General features: G+C 40.8%; 1 protein-coding gene across 6 annotated transcripts in view; it reads left to right on the top strand.

Annotated features, from left to right (window-relative positions):
* Positions 1–19,750, top strand: part of SMAP1 (small ArfGAP 1) — a 187,459-nt gene that overhangs the window by 57,562 nt on the left and 110,147 nt on the right. For all 6 annotated transcript variants that reach the window (XM_008263098.4, XM_008263099.4, XM_002714530.5 and 3 more), the window contains exon 2: positions 17,750–17,883. In XM_008263098.4, coding sequence (XP_008261320.3) covers positions 17,750–17,883 — 134 coding nt within the window. The remainder of the gene's footprint in view (positions 1–17,749; positions 17,884–19,750) is intronic.

Below are 19,750 nucleotides of genomic sequence, written 5' to 3'. Positions count from 1 at the left end.
AACTGTATGTTTCAGGTATCATCTCATTCTATTTTATACGGTTGAAAACAACTTTTTATATAGTTATAGTTTGCTATTCTCAAACTGGTAGAGAATTTGCATTGGGCTTTCCATTTGTTTTTCATTCTAAATTTCAAACAAGGTCAAGAGGAGTATATTTCAAAGTGATATTTGTCAGCATCTTTTTTTTTTTTTTTTTTTGACAGGCAGAGTGGACAGTGAGAGAGAGAGAGACAGAGAGAAAGGTCTTCTTTTTGCTGTTTTGTTTTGGGTTCACCCTCCAGTGGCCGCTGCGGCTGGCGCGCTGCGGCCGGCGCACTGCGCTGATATGATGGCAGGAGCCAGGTACTTATCCTGGTCTCCCATGGGGTGCAGGGCCCAAGGACTTGGGCCGTCCTCCACTGTACTCCCTGGCCACAGCAGAGAGCTGGCCTGGAAGGGGGGCAACTGGGACAGAATCCGGCGCACCGACCAGGACTAGAACCTGGTGTGCTAGTGCCGGAAGGCGGAGGATTAGCCTAGTGAGCCGCGGCGCCGACTTGTCAGCATCTTGATATCAGTGTTTCATTGTTTTATTACTGATATCAAAGACATTAAATGGAGTCAAAGTAGTTGGACTCTGCAGCTAATTCAGAATGCTATTTTAGATAGTTTCTGTTTTTCCTTGCATGAAGTATTTTTTAAAATAATAGTTTTAACATACAGAAATATTAATTATTTAAGTTACTCTATTTCAAGCTCAAAGTTAATTTTAATTTTGCAGACCTCTAATGACAAGCATATAACTTATTTGTCTCTTTGTTTTGGTCCACTGGAATGCATAGTTCAGAATGACAGAGAATGTAATGTTTTATATCCCTACTGGCTCTCCAACACTTTGGAAATTTTTGGCACATAGTAAACATTCTGCGTATTTTTAATAACAGTGAATCAATGGGTGAAAGAAAGAACAATGAGCTAAGTCTTTTCTGCTTATCCATTTCTCATCCATCTTTTCGGGTCCAGTTCAGATTTATATTGCTTTCATGAAGCTGCCTTTGAGTGATGTTACCTCCAGCTACTTCATGTCATCATGGTTTTCTACCTACTGTGAATTCTTGACATATCAGTATAAGAGAATTTTCTGACAGCTGTAACTGCACACAGTTGTAGTAGGCTACAAGAAGAGAATTCTATCATTTGAAATGTTTAGGTAGTAGCGGGATGGCCTTGTTATTAACGGCAGGTTGACATGTACACGGTCTTCTTGTTGTAGGTGCTTTCATACTTCTTGCCTATTAATTTCAAGGACCCTGTCCGGTGGAGGTAAACTTTTTGTTAGTTGTAGAAACTGAGGTTTTGAAAGGCCATGTAATTTGTCTACAGTTCCATAGCCGTAAGTGTCTGATTGGTGATTCAAACATTGTTCTTTGTGGAATTATTATGCTGCCTCCAGTGGGTAGCAACCTGAACACCTGGTCCCTGTGATGGTTATGTGAAATGTGGCAGCTTGATTTTTCTATCAGTGAATGAAGGCATGAATGGGGCAGATTGGTAGCATTTGGTTAGGAAGAGAAGGACGTTTTGTATTAATGGGATGTTGGAAACACCAAAGCGGAAAGAGAAGCACCAAGCTTTATCATTCTGTTCAGATCTTGGTTTTAGACAACAAAGTTGGTAGATCTTACTGTTCATTGTTGGGGTTTATTTGGTTTCTGTTTGTGTAAGATGTATGTGATCACATGTAAAAATTTATTTTGTTTAAAAAGATTTATTTATTTGAAAGGCACAGAAAGAAGAGACAGAGAGGGAGACAGATTTGTTGGTTCCTACCAAAATGGCTTCAGTATTTGGGGCTGACCAGGCACATTGTAGGAGCCTGGAACTCCATTTGGGTCTACAGTATTGGTGGCAGAGATCCAGATATTTGGGCCATCCTGTGCTGCTTTCTCAGGCACATTAGCGGGGAGCTGGATGGAAAGTAGAGCAGCCTGGACTCAAACTGGCACTCCCATATGGGATGTGGATGTTTCAGGTGGAGACTTAACCTACTGTGTCACAATGCTGACCCCCTCACTTCAAAGTTTAAATGTAAAGATATTTTTTATTTTATTTTATTTATTTTTATTTGACACTTAGAGTTATATAGAGAGAGACAGAGAGAAAGGTCTTCCTTCCGTTGGTTCACCCCCTAAATGGCTGCTATGGCTGGCGCTGCACTGATCTGAAGCCAGGAGCCAGGTGCTTCCTCCTTGTCTCCCATGCGGGTGCAGGCCCCAAGCACTTGGGCCATCCTCCACTGCACTCCTGGGCCACAGCAGAGAGCTGGACTGAAAGAGGAGCAACCAGGACTGTTGTGGTTGATTTGTTCTGAGAGGAGGAGCGTGGTGGGGGCAAGAGGCATGGAGTCACCACACAGACCCCAGGAGTCGGGCAAAAGCTGGCCAGAGGCGAGCAGCCCACAGACTCGTTTATTTCAGTTGGTACAGCGGCTTAAATAGCCAAGGTAGCCAATCCGGTCAAAGGGCGGTTTATGCCCTAACCAATCACAGCCTGTTGCCAGGCAGTATCCAAAGCCATCCAATCACAGCCTGTTGCCAGGCAGGCTCCGGTTGCCCTGTAGTTTCCAAAGCCATCCAATCACAGCCTGTTGCCAGGCAGGCTCTGTTGCCAGGTGGATTTCAAAGCCATTCCTGAGTAACTGATGCTTGCTTGCCAGTGGCCGTCTTGGCATGGCCTTCTCATTTCAGCACACAGGACTAGAACCCAGTGCTCATAGGGCTGCTGTCACCGCAGGCAGAGGATTAGCCAAGTGAGCCACAGTGCCAGCCCCTAAAGATATTTTTTAAAAACAGATTTATTTGTTTTACTTAAAAGTCACAGTTATACACAGAGAGGAGAGGCAGAGAGAGAGAGAGGTCTTCCATCTGCTGGCTCACTTCCCAGATGGCTGCAACGGCTGGAGCTATGCAGATCCGGAGCCAGGAGCCAGTAGTTTCCTCCAGGTCTCCCTCCTGTATACAGGGGCCCAAGGACTTGGGCCATCTTCTACTGCTTTCCTAGGTCATAGCAGAGAGCTGGATTGGAAGTGGAGCAGCCGGGACTCAAACCGGCACCCATATGGGATGCCAGTGCTGCAGGCTAGGGCTTTAACCCACTGCACCACAGCACTGGCCCCATTTCATTTAAAGTTAAAACCAGTGAACTAATTTCTTATTTTTATTGAAGATCATGTTTATTGATAAAACAGTTCTTGATATTGTCTTGCCTTATGATTTCATATGGACCAAGCCTATCATATTTAATTGTTTCTTTGAGATACTTGTATCTTGCTGCCGAATGGGTGATATGGCAAATCACTGCAGGATCTGTTTAAAATAGAAGTTAAAGAGTTAAAGTGGGTTTATATGCATGGTTTATTGTATTCTTTTTGCTTTTCTTAACATTTGAAGGAGTTTTATATTGAAAAATTATGTAAGCCTATTTGCATTTAAAAATGCCTTTAAATTGAAGAGTATTTTAAGCCTTTGTTGTACCACCAGATGGCACTCACAGTTAATCCAAATTAATATACCCACACCATTTTCTAAATTATGAGTATTGTTAGAATTTTGACATCAAAGTATAATAAGAAATGGGATCTAGAATTCAGGAAGGAAAGAAAAAATGGAATAAATGATTTGCTAATGGGTAGCCCCAAGGTATATTAAATAAACCAATGTCCAATAGTTTCTGAAATTTAATCATAGCCATTAAGATAATACTAGAAAAATTTTTTGGTTTAGGAATAGAGCTCTGTAGTTTTTTGTGAAATATGTTTGCCTTTCTTTGTTGCTCTGTGTTTTCTTATGATCTTACCCACAGTTTCTGCGTTTTAGCTGCTTTTGACATTAATGACTTTTCTTGTTGAAGTTAGTTTTTGTAATGTTCGATTAACTTTAAGTAACTATTCTAATTACCTTGTGTTAGAATTTGAGTTTGTGGGATTGTGCCATATTTTCATCACAGAAAATGGAGCATTTGAACTTTATTTCAGTTTAATGAAGTGAATATAGGCTAAATTTTAGCTGCTAGAATTTTCATGAATTACCTGAGACAGAGAATATGATTTATTATTTTTGTAACAATAAATGTTGAACATAAATTATTTATACTAAATAAGAATTTTATATTAATCTTATTTAAAAACTTTTTTTTAAGTTAGAAGGAATGTTGATGTAGCAGGTAAAGCCATTGCCTGCAACATCAGTGTCCCATGTGTAAGCTGGTTCGTGTCCTGTCTGCTCTGCTTCTGATCCAGCTCCCTTTTAGTGGCCTGGGAAAGCAGCAGGAAAAGGCCAAAGTGTTTGGACCTCTGCCACAAACATGGGAGACTGGATAAAGCACTTGGCTCTTGGCTTTGGCTTGGCACAGTCCTGGTTGTTGCAGCCATTTGGGGAGTAAAACCAGTAGATGAAAAACCTCTGTCTCTCCTCTCCCTCTGTGCCTCTAACTTTCAAATGAGTAAATAAATGTTAAAAAAAAAAAAAAAAAAAAAAAGAGAGAGAGATAAAGAAATGTTGGGCAAAATTGTGCTCTGAATTCAGCTATTGAGTATAGTCTTACTATTGCTGTGCGGAAAACAAAACTTTAACAAATGAACTATTTTGACTTATTTATTCATTTATTTTTTAAAATTTGTTTGAACAGAAATGCTGGAGCTGGGCCAGACTAGAAACCAGGGACTTGGATTGAACTCCATCCAGATCCCACTTGATTGGCAGGGGCCCAAGTAGTTGGGCCATCTTCTGCTGCTTTCTGAGGCCATTAGCGGGAAGCTAGATCAGAAGTGGAGCAGCTGGGACTCGAACCAGCATCTGAGAGAGGGGCTTTACTATTTGCACCACAATGCCATCCTCTATAGTTAATTTTTAGATTTTTGTCTTTTATGCTCTATAATAGGATGGCAGTCAGTTTACCTACCACTGTTATGGTCATAAAATATAATTCTTTTTGCCTACATGTTTGTCTTTGCCAGTGAGTTTAATACTTTTTATAAGTTAAAAATACATATTTTTTAGTCTCCTTTCATTTCAACTTGAAGAACTACCTTTTGAATTTCTTTTTTTCCAAAGATTTTATTTATTTATTTGAGAGGTAGAGTTACAGACAGTGAGAGGGAGAAAAAGAGAAAGGTCTTCCTTCCATTGGTTCACTCCCCAAATGGCCACAACGGCTGGAGCTGCGCCAATCCAAAGCCAGCAGCCAGGAGCTTCTTCTGGTTCTCCCACATGGGTGGCAAGGACCCAACGACGTGGGCCAGTTTCTGCTGCTTTTCCCAGGGAGCTAGATTGAAAGTGGAGCAGCTGGGACAGGGACTGGCATGGGATGCCAGCATCACAGGTTGTGCCCTTACTTGCCACACCACAACGCTGGCCCCTGGCTAATTTCAAAATTCTCTGTTTGTCATTAGATTTTAGCGGTTTAATTATAGTATGTCTTTCTGTAGATTTCTTTGGATTTATCTTATTTGGTAGTCTTTGGACTTCTCAGAATCTTTTCATCACTCCAAAAAGATCCCTCAAGTTTGTTTGTAGTCACTTTGAGTTTCCTCTCCTGGTCCCCCAGATATTTTTGTCACTTTGTCATTAAGTTGTTTATAATGTGGAAAACATGTTTCTTGCATTCGTGCTGGGTTCTCCTGGTGGTCCACAAGTGAACCCAATTTAAAACATAGCTGATCACGAGCAAGGAAGGGCTAGTTAGTACTCTTGGTTAAAGAACAATGAGTTTTCCCACTCAAAATAGCTACAGAAAAATTAAGTACCCTAAAATAAATTTAACCAAGGACATCAAAGATCTGTCACCTGAGAATTATAAAACATTAAATAAAGAGAAGACAAAAAATGGAAAAATCTTCCATGTTCATGGATTGGAAGAATCAGTATCATCAAAATGCCCATATTACTGAAAGCAATTTACAGATTCAGTGTGATACTATTCAAAATACCAAGGACATTCTTCTCAGATATATGAAAAATGATGCTGAAATTCATATGGAAACATAGGAGACCCTGAGTAGCTAAAGCAATCTTATCCAACAAAAACAAAGCCAGAGGCATCACAGTACCAGATTTCAAGACATATTATAGGAAAGTTATAATCAAAACAGCCTAGTACTGGCACAAAAATAGATGGGTAGACCAGTGAAACAGAATAGAAACTCCAGAAGTCAACCCATGCATCTACAAGCAACTTACCTTTGACAAAGGAAGTAAAATCAATCCTTGGAGCAAGGACAGTCTCTTCAGCAAATGGTGCTGGGAAAACTGGATCTCCACATGCATAAGTATGAAGCAAGACCCTTACCTTACACCTTACACAGAAATCTACTCAGAATGGATCAAAGACCTAAATCTATGACCCAATACCATCAAATTATCAGAGAACATTAGGGAAACTCTGCAAGACATTGGCATAGGCAAAGAGTTCTTGGAAAAGACCCCAGAGGCACAGGCAGTGAAAACCAAAATTGACAAATGGAATTGCATCAAATTGAGAAGCTTCTGCACTGCAAAAGAAAAACTCAGGGAAGTGAAGAGGCAGCCCACAGAATAGGAGAAATTATTTGCAAACTATGCAACTGATAGAATATTAATACCTAGAATATGTAAGGCGCTCAAGAAACTCAAGAATAAAACAAACAATCTAAGAAATGGGCAAAGGACTTGAATAGGCATTTTTCAGAAGAGGAAATCCAAATTTGTCTTGACTGTTGAGGAACAGTTTTTTTCCATACAATTTGTTGACCTCTTTATTTGGTATAGAGTTAATCTTACGTGTATAAAGTTAATTGAATATAAATCTTAGTAAAAAAATAAGAATGGGAAAAGGAGAGGGAGGGAGGAGGAAGAATGGTGGGAGGGAGTGTGGGAAGAATCACTATGTTCCTAAAGTTGTATTTATGAAATGCATGAAGTTTGTAAATCCTTTTTTTTTAAATAAAGATTTATTTTTTTTTATTTGAAAGAGTTACACAGAGAGAAAAGGAGAGGCAGAAAGAGAGGTCTTCCATCCGCTTGTTCACTGCCCATTTGGCCGCAATAGCTGGAGTTGCGGCAATTCTGTCGCTCCCCGTCTTCGTGGAGGAACGACACAGGACCCTGCGCTGTTCTTTCGTCTGCTCGGCCCTCCCCGGGTTTGCTGCTGGTTCTTCCCGGGTTGGCTACTATCCCTTCCACCTCCGTGGAAGGGCAGTTCCCCCTGGCCGCATTCCCCACTTCCGCAGGGGAGCGGCACACCGCCGGCCGGCTCTTCTCGGGGGCTGCACAGGTGTTCCTTCAGCTAGATGTTCCCCTTAGATGTTCCCTTTAGATGTTCCCTGGTGCATGCCGTCTCTCTCCTCCTTTATAGTCCTCCTCTGCCAATCCCAGCTCGGCTGCCCACACGCCGAGTACGCTGCTCTCCTCCAATCAGGAGCAAGTCCTACAGTTTATTGGTTGAACTGGAGGCAGCTGTGCAGAAGCTGTTTACTTCTCTCCCAGCGCCATATTGTGGGAGAGCAGATGCATAGAATAAGTCTTAATTCCAGTAACTCAGTCTAGTCCGGGTTGCTCCCCACAGATCCCCCTTTCTTTTTATTTTTTGGCGTTGATACGCGCCTGTCTTCGGTGCCCCATGGCACACACTCTGCTCTGCTTGCTAGAGTTGCCACAGGTTCTTAAAAGTCCTATCAATCAGGCAAACCGAATCCGGGTCCTCTCTTCGCCATGTTGTGAGGAGGTTTTTAGGCGCTGATGCGTGCCTGTGTTCGGTGACCTGCGGCTCACACTCTGGTCGAGCCGCCTGCTGGCGCTTACCGCCTTAATCAGGCAGACCGAATCCAAGCTTTCTCATTGCCGTATTGTGGGGGAGACTTATTAGTGTTGGTTCGTGCCTATCTTCGGTGACCTGCAGCTCATACTCTGGTCGAGCTGCTTGCTGGTGCTTACCGCCTTAATCAGGCAGACCGAATCCAAGCCTCCTAATTATTGTATTGTGGGGAGGCCTTACTGATGTTAATTCGTGCCTGTCTTCGGTGACCTGCGGCGCATAAGCTGCTAGCCACCGCAGGTGCTCATCGCCTCACTTAATCAGGCAGACCGAATCCAAGCTCTCTCATTGCCATGTTGAGGGGAGGCCTTTCTATTTCTCTATTTCTCTATCTCCGGGCATTCCTATTTCTCCCATTTTACTTCCATCTTCCAGCATTCCTATTTCTCTCACTTTACTTCTAAACTTCTGTTTCTCTTATCCCCGCAGCTTCCCGCTCTCATTCTTATCCCCGCGGCTTCCCGGCTGCGCCCGCCCCGAGGCTGCTTCTCGGCAGCTTTCCGGCTCTGAGCCGCTTCAGCCCGCGCCTCTCATCTGCGCGGCTTGGCTTTGCGCGCACACTCCGCGGTCTCCGCGCTAGCCCCGCGTTCCCTATGTACTTGAGCCCCGCACGCTCTGTCTGCGCGCGGCAGCCTCCACGAGTCACACAGCGTAGCTTACCTGTCCGCCACTAGCATTCAATCTAAGTTCCCCGGGCTAGCCTGGCGAATTCAACCCAGCTTGCGTCTCCGCCCCACGGTTTGGCTTCCCGTCCTTTGCTCCCCGGGCTAATCAGATGGATCCCAATCTGGCTTACGTTTCAGCTTCTGGTTTCAACTTTTCGCCCCCCATTCCCGGGCTAACTTGAGAACCCCAAAGTGGCTTTCGTTTCCGCCTTGGCCTGACCCCCGCGGCTTCAATTTCCCTAACATTTTTCTCTACCCGGTATGTTTCCCCAAGCTTTCCTCCAACAATACTCCTCCCTCATTTCTCCTGGCCTCTCCCCACAGTCCGCATCCGAGTCTGTTTGTTCTAGCTTTCACTTTCGCTTTCAACCTTAGAGATTTCTCCCAGCTTCCCCCCGTAGTCCGTATCTGAATCTATGCCTAGGCTTTCAACAGCTTCTTCTGGCACCTTTTTCGTCCGACTTTTCCCTAGGCTGTTTGCTAGTCTCTCTCTCCGGTATTTTCCCAGTTCTTCCCGTTTCTTCCCTCCTAAGTTTGCTATCCGTCCTAGGTTTCCTATCCGAGCTAGGTTTCCTATCCGAGTCACGGCACCATTATGTCGCTCCCCCTCTTCGTGGAGGAACGACACTAAACCCTGCCTAGGCTTCATATCCGAGTCACGGCACCATTATGTCGCTCCCCCTCTTCGTGGAGGAGCAACACAGGACCCTGCGCTGTTCTTTCGTCTGCTCGGCCCTCCCCGGGTTTGCTGCTGGTTCTTCCCGGGTTGGCTACTATCCCTTCCACCTCCGTGGAAGGGCAGTTCCCCCTGGCCACATTCCCCACTTCCGCAGGGGAGCGGCACACCGCCGGCCGGCTCTTCTCGGGGGCTGCACAGGTGTTCCTTCAGCTAGATGTTCCCCTTAGATGTTCCCTGGTGCATGCCGTCTCTCTCCTCCTTTATAGTCCTCCTCTGCCAATCCCAGCTCGGCTGCCCACACGCCGAGTACGCTGCTCTCCTCCAATCAGGAGCAAGTCCTACAGTTTATTGGTTGAACTGGAGGCAGCTGTGCAGAAGCTGTTTACTTCTCTCCCAGCGCCATATTGTGGGAGAGCAGATGCATAGAATAAGTCTTAATTCCAGTAACTCAGTCTAGTCCGGGTTGCTCCCCACAAATTCAAAGGTAGGAGCCAGGAGCTTGTTCTGGGTCTCCCACGCAGGTGCAGGGGCCCAAGCACTTTGGCCATCCTCCACTGCTTTCCCAGGCACTAACAAGAACTGGATCAGAAGTAGAGCAGCCAGGACATGAACCGGCACCCATATGGGATGCTGGCACTGCAGGTGGCATTTTTCCCCTTATGCCACAGCACTGGCCCCGAGTTTGTAAACCTTAAATAAAAGGCTTCTGGGGAAAAAAATAAAAATTGTGTTTGATTATAGTAAAAAAAGAAAAAGAAAAAGGTGGGTTTGTGGTAGGGAAAGAAAAGGGTTCTTTCTAATTTCATGCTTGACTTTGCAAAAAGGTTTGATACAGGTAGTTTCTCTTTGGGATCATTTGCTTTTTGGTCCATGTCCCCTTTCCTAGGCATTGATTGACATGATGTTGCCTTAAGAATTACCCTATTATGATGCTGCCTTGAGATTTAGCCTTTGTATATCAATGATTTTACCCTCCTCTTGCCTGCTCTTCACCTTTTAGCAAAATTTTCTGTCCTTTGCAGCTCCTCTTTCCAACAAATAAAACCAAAACAAATTCATTTCTTGTAATCTGGGGATTATGAGGAAAGAACAGATGTGTAACAATAGAGGAAGAATTGATATTTTAGAGAGCTGAAAAAACTAGTTGTTTTTAAATCTTTGTTATTTGTTTCAGCAATAGATGACTTGGCATTTCAAAAATTGGCAAAATAGAGTAAAACCATTCAACCAGTATGGGAATTTTGTTTGGAATGATAGAATTGACATAGCAAGGGAGATAAAGTGTTTATGGTTGCATTTGGAGATCTGTCCGTCCATTCATTGCATGGTCTTAACTCTCTTGTTCCTGCTTTCTAAGTTTCTCAGTTTCTAAAATGGGGTGGTAGTGTTGCTTGCCTTACATGTTCATTAGGATTAAAGAAGACCGTGTATCTGTAAATATGATGAATGATGTCTTAAATATTCCTGGTAATTTGGCAGCAGTAACATATATGGATCAGTGTCTTAGCTATCATTTGCTGAAGACTACCTAAATTTTTATACCAGACATCGTGCTGGGTACAGAGCATATGGAACCCAGTAACATGAAGGCCCTCTTTTTAAAGAGTTCACCATTTTTCAGAAAAGATAGCTAAAGCATATAACTGTAAATCATTTTAATGAATGTTACTTAAGATGTTGTTGGGGGATTAGAGAAAGCGATACAGAGAAATGAGTTCTACAAGAAAACTGCAGTTAGCAGCTGGTGTTATGCGGTGACTGATCCTCGCCACCGCCAGAGAATTAGGCAGGCTGCCCGCAGCTTGCCTTGACCAAGGAGGGAAAGTGGGCCACCCGCCACTCAGCCTTCCCCAAACCCGGGGGACAATCAGGTCTGGTGGGGAGCCCAGTCGAAGCAGGGTCTCACTTTATTGTAAAAGGGAAGTGTATATATAGCTGAGGTACAGAGGGGATGGTAGAGAGCGGATGAGCAGATGAATGGATGTGGGCTGATGTGATGCAAAAGGGTCTTAGCTACTCCTATTATACCACCTTAATGATCCTTAGGCAAAAGCGACCTGGGGCTGGGGTGTTTGCCACCAGGGATTTGAAACTTAAAGAAAGGTTTTCAAATTTGAGGCAGGCTCAGGAAGTTCCTCTAGGCCTCTCCAGATTCAGCCTTCCCTACAGTGTTAAGTTCTGTGTTGCCTATTGTATTTTATTTTCTTTTTATAAAAGAATTTAACTGAGCTTTTGTTTGCTAGTTAGTCATGGAAATCAAAAATTTGAGACAGTTCTTCTCAGAGGAGCATGCGATTTCATCTTATTTCTCAAATGATGTTAAAGTAAGAAGTGTATTGAGATGCTGTAAAATTCTGTTTGTATTTGTACATACATTATTTAGTCATACAGTGATTAGTCATTCAATAAACCTCATTTTTCCTTCTTTTTTTTTTTTTTTAAAGATTTTTATTTATTTGAAAGGCAGAGTTGGAAGGAGAAACACGGGGTCTTCTGTCTGCTACTTCACTTCCCAAATAGCCATAACTGCTGGGGCTAGGCCAGCAAGGGTATAGGTACTTGGGACATCTTCTAATTTTCCCAATCACATTAGCACGGAGCTGGATCAGAAGTGTTGAATTGAGCTGCAGTAAACATTAAATTGGCAAATAAAACGACTGTCTGCACCTCAATGTTTATTGCAGCTTAATTCACAGTAGCTAAGACATGGACTTAGCCTAAATGCCCATCAGCAGAAGACTGGATAAAGAAATTATGGAATATGCATTCTATAGAATATTATACAGCAGTAAAAAAAAAAAAAAAAAAAAAAGAAATCCGGTCATTTGCAACTAAATGGAGGAAACTGGAAAACATCATGCTGAGTGAAGTAAGCCAGTCCCAAAGGGACAAATATCATATCTTCTCCCTCATCTTTGACAACTAACTGAGCACCTAAAAGGAAACCTGTAGAAGTGAAATGGACACTATGAGAAACAATGACTTGATCAGCCTTGTCCTGACTGTCAAGGAACAACTTACTATTTTATTAATATGAGTATTTTTTTGTTCTACTTAATACCATTAGTTGAATGCCTTACTTAACACAGAATTATTCACAGGCGTTTAAATTTAACTGAAAAGTGATCCCTGTTAAATAGAATGGAAATAAGAGAGGGAGGAGATGTACAGTTAGGGACATGCTCAATTGGACTTGCCCCAAACGGTAGAGTTAGAAACGTGCCAGGGGATTCCAAATCAGTCCCATCAAGGTGGCATGTACCAATGCCATCTTGCTAGTCAAAGTGATCAGTTTAAGTTCATAATTGATCCTAATGATAGGGTTAAGTGTCAAAGGGATCACATAAACAAGACTAATGTCTGCTAATACTAACTGATAGAATTAAAAAGGAGAGCAGTCCAACATGGGAAGCAGAATACACAGCAGACTCATAGAATTGCAGATGTCCTAAACAGCACTCTGGCCTCACAGTCAGCCCTTAAGGCATTGGGATCTGGCAAAAAAAGTCCATGAGAGTATTTTAGGCATGGAAAGCCAAGACACTGAGGCAAAAAAAAACAAAAAACAAAAAAAAAACAAAAAAAAAACCACACACCTAAATGAAAGATCTCTGTGAATGAGATCCCAGTAGAAAGAACGGGCCATCAAAGAAGGAGGTACCTTTCTCTGAAGGGAGGAGAGAATTTCCCCTTTGATTATGGCCTTGTCTAAATAAGGTCGGAGTTTGTGAACTCAAGAGGCTTCCATAGCCTTGGCAACTCAGGACAAGAGCCTCAGGTGATTACTGACGTCATAAATCAGAGTGTCAATTGTTAATTCAACAACAGGAATCACTGTGCACTTACTCCCCATGTAGGATCTCTGTCCTTAATGTGTTGTACTATGCGAATTAATGGTAAAGCTAGTACTCAAACAGTGCTTTATACTTTGTGTGTCTGTGTGGGTGCAGTCTGTTGAAATCTTTACTTAGACTAAGTTGATCTTCTGTATATAAAGATAATTGAAAATGAATCTTGATGAAGAATGGGATGGGAGAGGGAGTGAGAGATGGGATGGTTGATGGTGGGAGAGAGGTTATGGGGGGAAAAGCCACTATAATCCAAAAGTTGTACTTTGGAAATTTATATTTATTAAATAAAAGTTAAAAAAAATAGTGTTGAAGCTGGAACTTGAAATGACACTTATCCTGTTGTAGAAAGCTTGATTGGAGAAATTCCCTTAGTTTGAACAGAGACTGAGTAGAGGGTCAGAAACAGTTTATTAATATCGACGAGCGCTGTGGAATTGCTTCCCAAGACTGAGTGCCCGGTGAAGGTTTCTTACAATATTTATAGGTTTGTCAGCTCCATGCTTTAACAGCCCACAGCATTGGTGGGCTTGGTTGCAGCCTGTGTGACTCAGGACTACTCCTGAGGAACTTGAATACACTTATGGGATGTGACAAGAGATTAGGACACCTACCCAGACATCAACAGCTGTGAGGAAGAGATTGGGGAATTCCCAGACATGTGTGGGGAACTTGAATGGGGGGTTTCAGTAAACAGAGATTAGGATATCTGCCCTCCTCAGGCATCTTGTTTTTCTCTCTTGTCTCTAGTTGCGGCCTCGACAGTGTGGGATGAGGGCATTGCAAGCTTCAGCTTAACCTATTGTGCTTATAACACAGGCCCCACTTTCCTACTGTCTATAGACAGAAACTTCTAGGCAGGGAAATGGTGGGCTGGAAAAGTGCCAAGATAGGATAATGGAGTTGTAACAAGGGAAAGCAAGGAATCTGTTGCTTTTAGACTACTTTAAGTTGGAGTTAAACAAAATAAAGTTAATTTAAGAAGGGTCAAGATGGTCATGAAAACAGTATCGAAGAAAATAGGAAACTGTTAAACTATTAAAAATTTGGAGTTGGAGACTGAAATGTTGAGTTTAATCTGACAATAGAATTCAGGATAGATAGATTCCCTCTTTCTGCCTAATCTCTCAGTTACTGGAGTTATCATGTCCAGATGTTCTTTCCTAGTAAGAAGTATATGTACCTAGTTCCATTTTGCTTGACTTCTCTGAAACTTTTGACACTGTCAGCCATCTTTTCTTTCTTTTATTTTAAATTTGTTTATTTATTTGAAAGGCAGAGAGAGAGAGAGGTCTTCCATCTGATGGTTCACTCCCCAAATGGCTGCAATGGCTGGAGCTAAGCCGATCTGAAGCCAGGAGCCTGGAATCAGAAGCTTCTGTATCTCCCATGAGGGTGCAGGGGCCTAAGCACTTGGACCATCCCCCACTGCTTTCCCAGGCCATAGCAGAGAACCAGATCTGAAGAGGAACAGCCAGGACTCGAACCGGTGCCCACATGGGATGCCAGCACCACATGCAGTGGCTTTACCCACTGTGCCACAGCGCTGGCCCCATCTGTCTTTTCTTCAAAATTTCCTCCTTTGATTTTGTGTTTATATAGCTTTTCGTTTTCCGCCTAAGGCTTACTCTTTTTCTCCTCTTTGTTCTTGGAACTGCTAATGTCATCTTTTTAAATTTAATCTGGATTATACAATTAATTTTATTTTTAAAATTTTAATTAGTTTTTAACATTCAATATGTTTATAGATTCTGAAGATATAATGATATTCCCTTCTTTCTTCCCTGCCACACTCCTTCCCTCTCCCTTTCTTTTTTTAGTTTTTGAGTTGACATATTTTAAATTTATATTACAGTAAAAAGGCTTACTGCTTCATGAAATAAGTAAAAAGCAAAAAGGCCCTAGTTTAGTGGGAATATAGGCAATGACTATGAACAGTAATTGCATTGAAAAATTACTTTCATTCATATACAGTAAATTTTAATCTTAAATCATTAAAACTGTAGTAGTATCATAACTTTCTTTACCATTGGTTTGACAGAAGTATAAAGCAGAATTTTGCAAAACTGTATTTGCAGCAGTGCTGATACCTACAGGTTCATTCATTCATTCATTTTAGTTCCCACTTCTAAGGTAGAACTTGTGGTACTTTCTGTATCTGGTTTGTTTCACTCAGCATGTTGTCCTCCAGTTCCAAACATTTTGATGCAAATGGTAGAATTTCATTTTTTTAATAGTTGAACAGTATTCCATTATATATATACACATACATTTTACATGTATATATATCTATATATACACATTCATACGCCACATTTTCTTTGTTCATCTGATGGTGGACACCTTGGTTGATTACAAATTTTAGGCATTGGTATTTCAGTGGTAGAATTCTTATAACTATGATCTTGAAGAAGGTGCTCATATCTGTATCTCCAGTTTGAACTTTAGTCTTATATTCTTAATTACCTACTGGACATTTTTGTATCAAAAGTCAGTTTTCTGACTCTATAAGAAACTTTGTGCTTTAAATCCCAGGTGCATAATTTCAGATGTTTTGATCTCTACCTTGTTTGTCACTGTATTGTCTTTCACTGAGTCCTGTCATTTCTTCCTGATGCTTCTTAAGTTGCCTGTTTCCCTTCTTATTGCCTCCACATTTATTAGTCCCTTAACAGGCATATGAAAACAGATCAGGAAGTACAATAGTTCCCTTTATTGATGGTTTTGCTTTTTGCAGTTTCAGTTACCTAGAGTATATTTTTGTCCAGAATTATTAAAAGGAAAATTTTTCAAAACAAATGGTTAACGTTTAAATTGTGTACCATTCTGACTAGTGTACTGTAATCTTTTCTTCTCTCACATCACCCTACTCAGAAGTGAATTATCCGTTTATCCATTGTATGTGTGCTACTTGACTGTTAGTCACATAGAAGCTGTCTGTTAAAAGATCCAGTATTATGGTATTGTGGTGCATATGTCGAAGTAACTCTTATTTTACTCAGTAATAGCCTCAAAGCATTATGGCACTTTATTTAAATATCCCACATTTTCCCAAGAAGAATGAATACAATACAGTGAGATATTTTGAGAGAGAAACTATAATCAGAAAATAAAAGTCATAGGCTTAATGGACTATATTGTAATTATTCATTATTGTTGATGATCTCTTACTATGAATAATTTATAAATTAAACTGTCATAGGTGTGTTTACATAGAAAACTATAGTGTATTTAGGATATGGTACTATCTGCAGTTTCAGTCATCTACTTGTAGTCTTGGAATATATCCTGTGGATAAGGGCTGACTACTATATGCTGAATGCTTGCTTTTTAGACTGTCAAGATTAATCTGGAATGTGCTGTTTTAAGGGATGTATGCATGCCAGAATGGTCATAACTGGAAACATAGAGGGAATGCAGAATCTCACATGCCACTGTGAGGGCTGCAGAAACAGACTCTATTTTCATGATTTCCCCAGATGATGTGTATGTTCTGTAGAGCTTCTGCGACATTTCTTGTTGCAGTTACTTAGCTGTTAAAAAAAATTAAACCCTCCAGCTATTTTCTCTGTTTGTGACTACTTCCTTTTTAGATTTCTGTGTGAGCTTCAGAATACATTGTTTTAAATGTTTTAAGTTGTTATAAGTTTTAGAAATGAGATGGGGCCAGTGCTGTGGCCTAGTGGGTAAAGCCACTGCCTGCAGTGCTGGCATCCCATATGGGCGTGGTTGGGGTTCCGGCTGCTCCACTTCTGATCCAGCTCTCTGTTAGGAGACTTTTTACGACTTTTTAAGACAGTCTTGTTTCTCATTTCACCAACACATAGTACTAACATATTACTTTTTCTTTTTAAATCAATCTATTGGATGCAAAGTAGGAGATATTATACTTTTAAAGGGCATTTTCCTTAATTGCCACTGCAGTTGTACATATTTTCATGTTTCGTGGCATATAAATCGTCTGTGAATTACCCAGTCATATTGTTGATTGTCTTTTTCTTTCTTTCTTTTTTTTTTTTTTTTAAAGATTATTTGTTTATTTGAAAATCAGAGTCTTAGAGAGGGAAAGACAGAGAAAATGGCCTCAGTGGCAGGAGCTGAGCTGGTCTGGAGCTAGAAGCTTCTTCAAGTTTTCCTACCATGGTTGACAGGGACCCAAACACTTGGGCCATCCTCTGCTGCATTTCTAGTTATATTAGCAGGGAGCCAGAAGGAAATGGAACAGCTGGGACTCGAACTGGCACCCAGTGAGATGCTGGCATCACAGGCCGTGGCTTTACCTGTTAACCACAATGCTGGCCCCAGTTTTATTTATTTCTGTGTTTATTTTTCTGAATGCTTTTGTTTGATTTCTGTTGTTAATCTTTTAGGCACTGTTTTTCCATTTGATAAATAACTTACTATTTACATGGGATATTACTAGTACTGATTCAGATTATTCTGTGAAAAATATTGTTCACGTAAATTAAAATTCAAATTTTAGAGACAGTATTCTAGAAAAGCAAAGTTAGTAAATTGATTAATGTTATTGAACATTGATTTATGACTTTTCAGTGTAGCTAAGGCATGTCTTATCAAGTCCCTCTGCACTGAAAATTTGAGCATATGGTTTTTGTAAATTTCTACTATAATTGTATTAAAAATAAGAATGCTTCTAATATATCATCATGATGTTTATTATGTTATCTTTTAACATTTGCTTTTCTTTGCTTCTTTTCCTTAAATAGGTCCTCGATGGGCTTCCTGGAATATTGGTGTATTTATTTGCATCAGATGTGCTGGAATTCATAGAAATCTTGGGGTTCATATATCCAGGGTCAAGTCAGTCAACCTAGATCAATGGACACCAGAACAGATACAGGTAAACTTAACAAGAGGTTATTAAAAATACTTAATATGGTTTAAGAACATTTAGCCCTTCCTGTATCTAAGGATAAAAGATGTATATTGAAATGCATAGATCACGTGTGAAATTTGAATGTTGCTTGAGCTGTCAGTTTAATTTTTATGTTTATCTCTTGGGTCTATGGTAAAGTCAGGTTTTAATCTATTTTTATTTAAAATGTTGATTTGGGAGTATTTAAAAAATACTTTTCCTTGTGTTGGTGGAATTTGCCTGTATAATTCTCTAATTTTATTTTTCTGTCAATAGAGGGAGCCAGGGTAAAGAAAATACCACCCCTGGTCTAAAAAGTGACTTGAATGAGTTCCCTGTTGTACAGAGGTGCTCTTGATTTTCAGTTCAGGTATAGCAGATTTAAGCCAGTCCAGTGAACAGATGTTTAGAGTGGTTTAGCGTTGTTAGAGATAAGTTTGTAATTTTAAGAGTTTGCTGTTTGTTCAGTGTGACAGTCTTCAACTCTCATAGTTTTGCTTTCTAATCCTTAAGGTTGGCTGCTAAAACAAAAATGATTTTTTTTACTAGTGTTATTTTATAATTCATAATGAAATTGTCCTATGTAAGTCCTTTTGAAATAACATTGAGTCAGTGTTAAAGTATGAAATACATAAATATAAAGTTGTCATTCAGTATCCTGGGGAGACTGTTTCTAGGGCTTCCTTATGGATACCAAAATCTGCAGTGCTCAAGTCACTTATATAAAATGGTATAGCGTTTACATATAAGTTATATACATTCTGTTGACAATTTAATCTGTAGATAACTTATAATACCTATTAAGATGTAAATACTGTATAAATAGCTGTTAGACTGTATTGTTTAGGAGAGAGAAAAAAATAAAAACTTAATGTGTTTTAGTACAAATACAGTTTTTTTCCACAAATATTTTCCATTTGTGGTTGGTTTAGTCTGGGATTCAGGGCCCATGTAAATGGAGAGGCCCACTGTATGGGGTTGTACCTCCTTGATTTGCATGCATACCTCTCTGTAGAATCAGAAAACAACAAAATGCACAAAAATTTGCATGGATGGAGTGAGGTAAGGGTAAAAAAGATAGACTAGGTACACATTCGGGGTATAAAGTCAAATGTAATTTTATTTGGTTCCATCTTAAATTAGTTTTTGAGCTGTTTGCTGGCCAAAACATGAAGAAAACATGATTCTTTTATACAGTTTCAAGATCCTGGAAGAGAAAACATACTAAGTTATATCAAAGAAGCAGAACTTGTTGGACACATATAAGATAATGTTCTTAGTAATATCAATGTAGCAATTGTGATAACAGATGTCATGATCTTAAAATTTAGGAAACTGTGAGGTAGAGCTTGAAAATATAAAACTTGGTGGCTGGTGCCACGGCTCAATAGGCTAATCCTCCGCCTGCGGCGCCGGCACCCCAGGTTCTAGTCCTGGCTGGGGTGCTGGGTACTAGTCCCAGTTGCTCCTCTTCCAGGCCAGTGCTCTGCTATGGCCCAGGAGTGCAGTGGAGGATGGCCCAAGTTCTTGGGCCGTGCACCCCATGGGAGACTGGGATAAGTACCTGGCTCCTGCCTTCAGATCAGCGCGGTGCGCCGGCTGCAGTGCGCCGGCCGCGGGGGCCATTGGAGGGTGAACCAACGGAAAAGGAAGACCTTTCTCTCTGTCTCTCTCTCTCTCACTGTCCACTCTGCCTGTCAAAAAAAAAAAAAAAAAAAAAAAAAAAAAGAAAATATAAAACTTGGCATTTGTCATGGATTATAGAGACTATATAGACTATATTGCCTTTTTAATATTTCCTGTAATTAAGGATAAAACTTGGAATCCTTGAACAATTCAGAATTGCAGAGAT

This window comes from Oryctolagus cuniculus, chromosome 5 (assembly GCF_964237555.1).
Source record: "Oryctolagus cuniculus chromosome 5, mOryCun1.1, whole genome shotgun sequence".
In the NCBI taxonomy this organism is placed as follows: Eukaryota; Metazoa; Chordata; class Mammalia; order Lagomorpha; family Leporidae; genus Oryctolagus; species Oryctolagus cuniculus.
The sequence above is the reverse complement of the archived record's forward strand: the minus strand, read 5'-3'. Positions and strand labels throughout refer to the sequence as shown.